Below are 10,722 nucleotides of genomic sequence, written 5' to 3'. Positions count from 1 at the left end.
GTTTACGTCTGGAAAAATATTAATCCATTTACTCTTTAGCTGCTACCAATATAATCCCATCTCTTTCTGTCACTAAAACCAGAATTATAATTGATGTACTTCCAGAAAGATATTAGATTTCACTTGACACCTTGCTGCCCAATATTCCCTTCATCCCACCATGTGTTTAACTTCTCATAATCCTCTTTAGTTTTTGCTGTCCAACCTCCTGTATCATTGGCTAATTTTATCAATTCACTAAATACTTTCTCCTTTAAATCATTAATATTTATATTAAAAAAAAACCCACAGACCCATGGGATACTTCACTATTTACTCCTCTTTGCTAAAAGAGAAAGATATTTGTTATGACCGTTTCCCATCACTTAACTAGTTTTTAATCCATAGCATGGTTTTGGCCCCTACTCCCAGGTCATTCGATTTCCTTTAACAATTAATCCTGGGTCTGACATCGACTCCCTCATTATATTGTGGATGTCACTTAACTTTTCTGCCTCCATTTTCCCATCTGTAAACTGATGATAATAACATTTTCCTATCTCCCAAGGTTGTGGTTAGAATTAGTTAGCTACTGTCAGTAAAGTACATTAAAGATGTAATGCACTAAATAATAATTAGCACTTCTAATTATATGGACCTCATCAAAAGCTCTGTGAAAATCTGGTGCTGAACATACATTATTACTCCTCCCCCCAAAAATGTTCAGCTATATTTAAAAACAGGACAAATTAGTTCAGAAACCTTGTTTAATTCCTTACATTTTATAAACATCAAATAGATTAAAGCAACATACTTACAACAAACAAAAACAAAACAGTGTAGTTGGGATTAACAAAATTAATATGCATAAACTTTCACTTTATGGACTTCTTTGTCTTCACATTCTCTTTGCTTGTTGTAATAATAGAAAGTATTGTCCCTTCTCTGAAGTTTCTTCACAAATCCTGTTTCTGGCCAACGATCCACCTGCAAACAGAATGAAAAGAATATACACTCATCTTCTGAACAGGCTGCCACTCAGAGGAAATATCCATGTAGAACACATCACAGGAGATGAGATATCTTTATATGGATTGTATTTTGGTGAATAAATTGGTTTGTAGCTGATTGGTGCTTTATGATTAAATCGCTTAACTTTAAGAAAGATTAAAAAACATAAAACATCAGAAACTAGTTTCTAGTCAAAGTTCTGTATGGTATAAAAACACACAAACAAAAATCCAGCAACACTTCACTATGTCAGAAGAGAGTATGAATGATTCAAAGGGCAAAGGGCATGTGATGGAAGACATAGCACTTGAGTAATCTAAAACTGGACTGGACAAAGCTGTTAGAAAATATGGTGTAGAGAACAGGAACAACCATTGTCTGGTGCAATGGAGGGTATTAGACTTAACAGGTCTTTTCCTCTCTAATGTCTATGACTCCCCTTGATTAGCCAATGGATGCCTTCCTTTTACTGTATAAACAAGAGTCAGTCATTCAAAAATCCGAATGGCTGAAAGATTCCACTTGTTATGGAAGAATTATGTACAAGTAAAAATAACAGGAGTACTTGTGGCACCTTAGAGACTAACAAATTTAATTTCATGAAGTTGATGGATTTCCACTCCATACGGCTAAATGCAGTGCCTTGCATAATGACAGGTTTCAGAGTAGCAGCCGTGTTAGTCTGTATCCGCAAAAATAACAGGAGTACTTGTGCCACAAGTACTCCTGTTATTTTTGCGGATACAGACTAACACGGCTGCTACTCTGAAACCTGTACAAGTAAAAGTTTCTTTGGCACCTTTCTAACCATGAAAAATAGACACATCATTAGTTTCATCATTATTTTCAAAGAAACAAATGAGCCATATGTAAAATCAGGAAAATTAGTGTCAATCGACCCAATCCTGCAAGGTGCTGAGCACCATCATCCATAGCTTTCAATTCAGTACTTCACAAGATATTTATTACATTGTAAAAAGTGCAGACATTCAATCCTTTTAATTAATAAGCTTTTGGAAGCTCCCATGGTGTTAGGTAAGCACCTGCAGCATGAACAGCAGGAGTATTTCCTATTGTCTTGAATCCCAAATATTAATTTCTCACTTCTGATCAGCAGGTATGGATATCAAACCAGATTGTATTTGAATTATATCTCATAAATGGTAGTTTTATTACTCAGCCTAGTACTTCAATGTACAGATCTGCTGGCTGCTTGGGTTATTTCTCTAAAGGGAAGTACCATATAATATTCCTTGTATCTCCGCTCTTAGATCTTGTTGCCTCCATAATATAGCAAAAATGAGCCATATTTCAAAATGTGATCAGTTACAATATAGCTCATGCTAATTCCATGGAAATTTGATATAAACAAAACTCCACATAGTTTTTAAGTTGGAAATTATTTTGTTGGGAGTATCCCTCTGCCAATGGGATCATAGTTTGTTTTGTGGCTTGTACTCTGTAGCAGTCTTGACTTTTATCTTATACAATTTATTAACTAGAGGGATCCTACCATTCTCATTAAAAGATCTACCTAGACTTCTGTGTAAGCACTTATACTACACTCTTCACCACAGTATCTGAGCCCAATACAAAAGAACAAACTGCATGTTCCTTTACACCTCTATTTTCAGTAGGTTATAATTCAGCCATGAATTTTTTAAAAATTTAGTTCAGCAGTAACTTTTCAAAGATCACTTTGCATAGTTACAATAATTTATGTAGGTAAAAGAAGCAGTCGCTCACCAATTTCAAAGGCTTGAATGTGCATATACTGATTTAAAACATGAAATGTGGTGAGAGACTGGACACCAATATAGTTGAATCTGTTTCTGGTATTTTGAAAATACTTCAAACAGTTGATTTTTAAATAATGGAAGGTGGTAACAAGACATCAGTAGCACCAAAAGTTTTCTTTAATGAAAACGGTATATTTCAAAATAATTACATAGTATATCTGAATAGATTTTTAAAGGGGATTTTGAGGAACTGCATGATTTAGGAGATTAATAATGAAATATAGAGCCTATCACCTATAGGTTTGCTAGTTTGAATCCAGAGTAGATTCGTAGCTGTCTGACATCAGGTGACTAACCAGTAGCTTAAGTCATATGCAACGACATTTTCAGTGGGTACAAGATAGAGTTCTTGATGGTCTCAGTAGAGAACTGTCTGCATTACAACCACCTCCACCATACCTGGCATCAACTTTCTCGACTGTTGACATTTTCAGCAGAGAAACCAAGTACTACATGTACAAGGAGTTTGATCCAACTCCTACACAATTTAATGGTAAACCTGCCACTAATTTAAAGAATGCTGGATTGAGCCCATGGATATTGAACAACCTTCTAATCCTTAAAAAGGGGGCATACCACATTAGGGGGTGTACCCATTGGCAGAGTAGTGGGTGGAAGCTGCCCGAGAGCTGCCCATGCCATATCTTTCACCAGCATTAAATTCTTTTTTTAATGAAAAAAAATCTTCATTATGTAATAAAAGCTCTGAAATGTTTAAATATGTAACTGATGAAGAGGCAGCACACTGCAGGCTTGCTAGAGTTTCAGTGTCAAGTAAAATAAATGTATTTGAAAATCAGTTATTCTGCACTTCTAAAACTGCCTAAAGAACTAAAATTGAATTTGATTAAAAACAAAAGCAAACGAAAGGAAATATACGGTGTGCCTCCATTTTTACTTCACTATTTAATAGGGAATAGAGAATTAAAATGCATAGCCCCTGCACAGTTATAAATCTTACCATATCAACTTGCTTCACTTGTTTATATTCAATTTCATCCCTGTATCCAGCTTGCTGAAATCTGTATAGATTCTCTATCTCATCTGACCATTTTTTGGCACGACTTATAGATTTTGGTTTGATGTCAGCGCTAGCCATGGCTCCAGGAACTCCACCAGATATTTTGCTGAAACTAGGTTTTAAAAATGATACATATAAAAACTGGAGCAAGCCATATTGTTGAAGTTCTACATAAAAATGGGTAGAACAAAATTGGTAAACATAGTAAACAAGTTATAGTTAGTCAAAAAAACCAAAAAACAAACAAAACAAAAAAACCCCACCTCAAAACCCCAAAGTAAAAACTAGCATGTTAAAAATGTCCAGAATCACATTGAATACATGATGTTCTCTGGCGTAAATCCGTATCACCTGTATTTCAGTTTCCAGATGTGTAAACTATTATAATGCCATTTTCCAGGGTATGCTCAAATTACTGATGACAGTGCTCTTTGAAATTCACATGGCTGAACTGATCCCAGAGCTAGCTCCACTGAAGTCAACAGAGCTGCTCAAGTGATGAATTTGACCTAAGTTTCCAAATCTAGACCAATTTCAATATGTAACAGGACCCAGTTTTCTCTTCTAGTTCACCTCTTATTTCATTGTATTAATTTTTTGAGTATAGCTTTGTGACACTGAGCCAGAAAGGGTTAAGCGACTAGCAGGCTAAATGACCCAAATTCAACCTTTAAAGACATATTAGAAAAGTATATAAATGGTAATTAAGGCCATTCCTTATAAATAGCTAACAAAGGCATCTTAGATAGAGCTTTGAAATGTAGACTTGTATCGTTAGAGAATTAGAAGAAGATACTGTTCATATTTGTCTGTTTACCTATAGCTTGTTAGATGTTAACAATGTAACCAGAAGGTTCCTGTCTGTTAGTATATTTTATTGATTGAAAGATCAATGATTCAGAGGGAATATTAACATTTAGATGAAACTTGGGTGTAATAATAACATTGTCAATATTTCTCTTTGAGGTTTGTAGTAAACTGTATGTCTTAATGGATAATTACCTTATGCTGATGAATGTAACTAATTACCTGTGTATACATAGGAAACAGGAGTTTTTACTTCAAAACCACAATGCTTCGCCCAAGGAATACCTGCTGTTAAGAGGCTATCAATAACCTGCCAGAGATCTATAAAAGAACTCTAAGGCCCTGATCCTGTTATTTCAGATCTGCTTAAGCTTGGTTCGGGGAAGCTTGAGTCGCAAGACTGAGGTCTCCAGCTCTAGACTGGATTACCCTGCTAATTCTCATGGAAGTATTTGAACAAACTCTATATATGAACTGCTATTTGGACTATAACCTGATGAACTGATTCTGAAAAGAACTTTTTGCAACTCAGCAGCTCATCATCTCTACTATGAAACTGACCTAAGAACTTTATTCATATCTGTATGTATAATGATCTTGTAACCACAATACTCTCTCTTTTCTTTTTTAAATAAATCTTTTAGTTAATAAGAATTGGCTGTAAGCGTGTATTTGGGTAAGATCTGAAATATTCATTGACCTGATGGGTAATGTGTCCGATACCTTGGGATTAGGAGAACTTTATATATATATTGAACAAGATTTTCAGTAATCCTCCTCATATTTGACTTGGCTGTCTGGGTGGGAGTCCAAGTCTGGGTTGCTTTAAGGGAACTGTATTTTTGGCTTCTGGGTAACCAGTAAGGTATTGTAGAAGATGTTTTGTTGCTGGGTTGGTGAATCTAATTATTAGAATAACCACCAGTTTTGGTTATCATCTGCCCCATTCTTTGTAGTTTGCCCTGATTGAGTAATCTCAGTGTGGCCCCTCCATGCACCAACGGTCACAATCTTATTCTGCTAATAGAGAGCACTTTTCATTTACGCAGGAAGAAAAATACGTCAGATGCTACAACATCTGATGGATTTCATTGGTCAATGGGCCAAATTCTTCTCACAGCAACTTAGTGTCACCAAGCTGCAGCTGCATAATTAGGAAGACTTTGCTGTATTTCCAAGAATCTAAGTCTTCATTTAAGAAAGTTTCTAAACTTGATGCTGTTGAGGATAAAAATCCTGTTGGGTCATGTGCGCCCATGGCTTATAGGCTGAAAAGAATAGCAATTGACTACAAAACCTTCCTCAAAATCCTACACACAACTGAAACCCCTTATTCAGTATGTGGTTCAATTCAGAAGTCAGTCCCCTCAAACAACTACAGAAGAGACAATAGGAGTTATTGCTTGCATGGCAGCAGTTATTTGGGAGTGGCTGAAATCTGCATTTGTATCTGCATTTGTATCTGGCATAAATACTTACAGTATTTGCAGAGAAAGACAAACAAGGAAACATTAGCAAACAAGGAAAAGGGGCATTATTTCAGTTTGCATGGGGTTTAGTGAAGATCTGTACATAAGTATACAGATACCCTGGCCCTTTTCTAAAGATGCTGCCATATATGTGGTAGTTCAGCACTCCACAATTATTAGCTCTCTTTAAATGCCAATTGTCAATAATTACAAAGAGTTTTTTCTCCTTGCACTATGGGATGCAACAATACAAATTAACCTGCTCAGCTGAGTCTTGGAGCTATTTCTCCTTATTGCACTTTTTTACTACAAAGGGAAACATGACCCAGTGTGAATTAATAAGCACTTTGGAATCCTTATGGAAGAAAGATGTATAAATTGTAAGCTATAATATAGAACTGTTATACTGCTGACCAACTGAGCCTGCAGACAGACCTGAAGCAATGCTAGCAAATGAAGTATAGGATTGGATCTTAATGAGGTATTAACAGTAAAGGTCTATTATGACCACTTATATGTCACTAGGATTAACCATTTCTCTGCGGAATGATATACCAGGCTCTTCTAGCAAATGCACTTGTCCAATGCAACGGATATACATGGCACATTCTAACTATCTATTAATTCAAGAAGACTTTCCATAAAAGCTCCTGTGAAAACACAGGCAAAACATACACATAAAGGCCCAGACAATAGAAGTTTGGAGCCTAAATACCTTTGAGGCTCTGGGCCAAAGTGCCAAGTCAGTGCATGCAAGTAAAAAACAAATATTACAGTTTTCAAGCAGGTATGTCAAACCTTTTATCTAAGTTTAATAGGTAAATCACTTATACTGATATGCAGTTGAGACAGCCCAGAGTGATCAGTCAAAAAGCTCAATTTGCCAACAGACACCACAGGGTTACCATTCGTATTACTCTTCTAATTTAGGGGGAAATTGTGCAATTTCACATCCCACTATGTGGTACTGGGAAATACTCTACAGTGATTGCCATTACAGAGACATCAATGAATAAATTCTGTAAGTGGTGGAATCCTGTATCTTCTTGGGTTACGCAGAGTAGTCGAACACAAACATCCTAGAATAGATGCGTGCACAACTTGAAGCAGATTACTACTCCTGATTTCCTGTGTTTTAAAAATGTTCTGCCGGTTCCCACTTCCACCAAGTCTGTTATGTAACCACACCTCTCCCCCTAATTTCCCCCCCCTGCTCTCCCACGTATTTCCTTAAAATTCAGAAAGGAAAAGAAAAGGGCAAGTCTACCGTGGCACAAATCTGTGCCTAAAGGTCAGCACAGTTTGGAAACCAGCCTACCTATCCTCTGAACCTTGTAAGTTTGTCTTATGTTTGAACATATTTATGGCAGCAATACCCAAAGTAGGAGTCAGGCAGTAAATGAGTAGAAGTACCAGCAGACAGGTCAGACCATTTCAGTTCAGTGGGGCTCTACTGGCAAAGGAGTTGCCAAGGGGTGAGAGAGAGACAAGATATAATCTACCCAGGATAGGACCCCACATTGTGTTTGACTCAGTTATTAATTATATGAATTCTGGTAGTGCCTAAAGGTCCCAAATAGGGCTGAAGCTCTATTGTACTGGTCACTGTACACACAGAGAAGATGATGGCTATTAGCCAACATGGTCAGACATACAACCCCATGCTCAGGGTGACCTTACACCTGTCACTGCCAGAAGTCAGGAGGGGAAGGCAGGGGTGGATCTCCCCAAAATTGCCCTGTTCGGTACACTTCCCCTGAAGCTCTGGTACTGGCCACTGTCGGAGACAGGACAATGGGCTAGATGGGCCTGATTGGTCTGACCCACTAAGGCGGTTCTTATGAGCCCTGCCCTGAAGAGCTTACAGTCTAAAAGACAAGATGGACAAAGAGATATAGACCAACAACAACAAAAATACAAGGCAACAAAAATACAGTGCAATTCTTTCTCGTCCCCCACCCCCTGCATAACAACCCCTGTCCCTGCCAACCCTCCCAGCCTTGCCAACCCCACACATGCAAAATCCATGAGTCAGGCCCCACCAAAATCATGAGAGTTGCTTAAAAAATCTGAAGATTTTAAAGAATTCTAATTGTTTTCTTATCATTTGCCTTCTGCAGCCTGAGCTGCTAGGAGGGACACATGGGTCATGTTTTTAAGCTTTTCTTAGAAACCACCAGCCCCCAAAATTATATTTTTTAAATGAAAGAGGAGACTCTCCCCTAAACCCATAAGCACAGGCGCTGAAGCTTTAAGGAAAAATCTCCCCTTAATCCCAGGCTTCCAGGAGCTGGGGCTTTAAGGACCCCCCCCCCCCACTCCCGGTCACAGGACTCCAGGAGCCGGGGCTTTTTAAAGGAACCCCAAGGCCACGCTGCTCCCGAGCCGAGAGGGGGCGTTCAGCAGCACCCTGCTCCCCTCAGGGCTTCCGGGGCTGGGCGGGCTCCGCCTGCGGCGAGGGTCGGGACGGGGGCGCCGCGTGGCCACTCACCAACGGTCTCGCCGGGTCGCTCCCTCCCTCGGGACGGGCGCCGCCTCTTCGGGTCGTCCGGCGGCGGTTGTGCGGGTGCCTAGCAACCGCCGGCGCTCGAGCCAGGCCGAGAGAAGCCTTCCCGGGGACCCTGGGCCAACCGGCAGCGAACCCCGGGAGCGGGGCCAGTACTACGAGCGGCGCACTCGCGGCCGGGCAGCGCAGTACTTTGGAAGAGGAGTAAGGACTGTAACGGGTGCAGCTGGGTATGTGCTGTCAGACCAGTGTGTTATATCTTACACAGCTCAGGCGGCTGGGGACCATCCCCAGCGTGCTCCCACTGCAAGCAGCCGGAGCTTTGCTAGGAGCTGAAATGGGAAGATCAGGCTTCTGCATAGAGCTTGCACGTGTGCATCCCAAAGCACTGTAGTAAATGTACCCCTGTAAGGGAAGTAAGTGTTACTGGCCTTTTCAGCGGCGGAGCCGGAGGAAGAGAGATTATAACCAACATTTTCAAAAGGAGCAAAGAGTCCAGTGGCACCTTATAGACTAACAGACGTAGTGGAGCATGAGCTTTCGTGGGTAATATCCACTTCTTCGGATGCATGTGTCCGAAAAAGTGGGTATTCACCCACGAAAGCTCATGCTCCACTACGTCTGTTAGTCTATAAGGTGCCACAGGACTCTTTGCTGCTTTTACAGAGCCAGACTAACAGGGCTACCCCTTCGATTTTCAAAAGGGGCAGCTCCGTTTTGAAGTGTTGCGTTGCAGATATTTAGGTCTTCAATTGGGCAGGTCACTTTTGAAAATGGGAGTAAGTGACTTGACCAAAGTTACACAATGAGCCAAAGGTAGAGTTGGGGAAAGAATGCACGTTGTCTGACCTCCTGTCCCCTGCATTAATCCCCCCCTAACGGATATAAAATTAGATATACCACCCTGGTGATGACATCAGCATAAATAGCTAACAGATTAGTGCTTGGCAATAATTACATTTCCCCCCCCTCACTTTGAACAGGGCACTGAACGTGCTGTGAACAGAGACAATAGTCCAGATCCTCAAAGGTATTTAGGAGCCTAACTCATAGGAGTTGGTCTGGGCCAAAGTACTAAAAACAATGCACCGCACTTTTGAGAATTCAATAGTTTGCTCCTCACCCACAAAATAAACGAATGTCATAATAACAAATACTAATGGACATTGTTGGAGCAAAACAATTACTAATATAACTTACTTACATTTCACAATTACTGAATTAATTATAACTATCATAGAATCATAGAATCATAGAATATCAGGGTTGGAAGGGACCTCAAGAGGTCATCTAGTCCAACCCCCTGCTCAAAGCAGGACCAATTCCCAACTAAATCATCCCAGCCAGGGCTTTGTCAAGCCGGGCCTTAAAAACCTCCAAGGAAGGAGACTCCACCACCTCCCTAGGTAACGCATTCCAGTGCTTCACCACCCTCCTAGTGAAATAGTGTTTCCTAATATCCAACCTGGACCTCCCCCACTGCAACTTGAGACCATTGCTCCTTGTTCTGTCATCTGCCACCACTGAGAACAGCCGAACTCCATCCTCTTTGGAACCTCCCTTCAGGTAGTTGAAGGCTGCTATCAAATCCCCCCTCATTCTTCTCTTCTGGAGACTAAACAATCCCAGTTCCCTCAGCCTCTCCTCATAAGTCATGTGCTCCAGACCCCTAATCATTTTTGTTGCCCTCCGCTGGACTCTTTCCAATTTTTCCACATCCTTCTTGTAGTGTGGGGCCCAAAATTGGACACAGTATTCCAGATGAGGCCTCACCAATGTCGAATAAAGGGGAACGATCACGTTCCTCGATCTGCTGGCAATGCCCCTACTTATACAGCCCAAAATGCCGTTAGCCTTCTTGGCAACAAGAGCACACTGTTGACTCATATCCAGCTTCTCGTCCACTGTGACCCCTAGGTCCTTTTCTGCAGAACTGCTACCTAGCCATTCGGTCCCTAGTCTGTAGCAGTGCATGGGATTCTTCCGTCCTAAGTGCAGGACTCTGCACTTATCCTTGTTGAACCTCATCAGGTTTTTTTTGGCCCAATCCTCTAATTTGTCTAGGTCCCTCTGTATCCGATCCCTACCCTCTAGTGTATCTACCACGCCTCCTAGTTTAGTGTCATCTGC

General features: G+C 40.5%; 1 protein-coding gene across 1 annotated transcript; it reads right to left on the bottom strand.

Moving 5' to 3' along the window:
* Positions 1–837: 837 nt before the first annotated feature.
* On the bottom strand, positions 838–3,927 carry MEIG1 (meiosis/spermiogenesis associated 1). Its single transcript, XM_065397449.1, has 2 exons — positions 3,751–3,927; positions 838–966 (listed from the first exon to the last, which is right to left on the bottom strand). Exons 1-2 carry the CDS (start codon positions 3,886–3,888, stop codon positions 838–840), a joined length of 267 nt encoding a protein of 88 aa, XP_065253521.1. The 5' UTR covers positions 3,889–3,927.
* Positions 3,928–10,722: the final 6,795 nt, after the last annotated feature.

The sequence above is a fragment of the Emys orbicularis genome, chromosome 1, assembly GCF_028017835.1.
Source record: "Emys orbicularis isolate rEmyOrb1 chromosome 1, rEmyOrb1.hap1, whole genome shotgun sequence".
Taxonomy (NCBI): Eukaryota; Metazoa; Chordata; order Testudines; family Emydidae; genus Emys; species Emys orbicularis.
This window is presented reverse-complemented; position numbering and strand designations above follow the sequence as displayed.

Coding starts and splice junctions, on each gene's coding strand:
- MEIG1 (XM_065397449.1), bottom strand. CDS start 3,888: ATGGCTAGCGCTGACATCAAACCAAAATCTATAAGTCGTGCCAAAAAA. Junction 967..3,750: donor AAGTGAAGCAAGTTGATATG/GTAAGATTTATA, acceptor TTCTGTTTGCAG/GTGGATCGTTGGCCAGAAAC.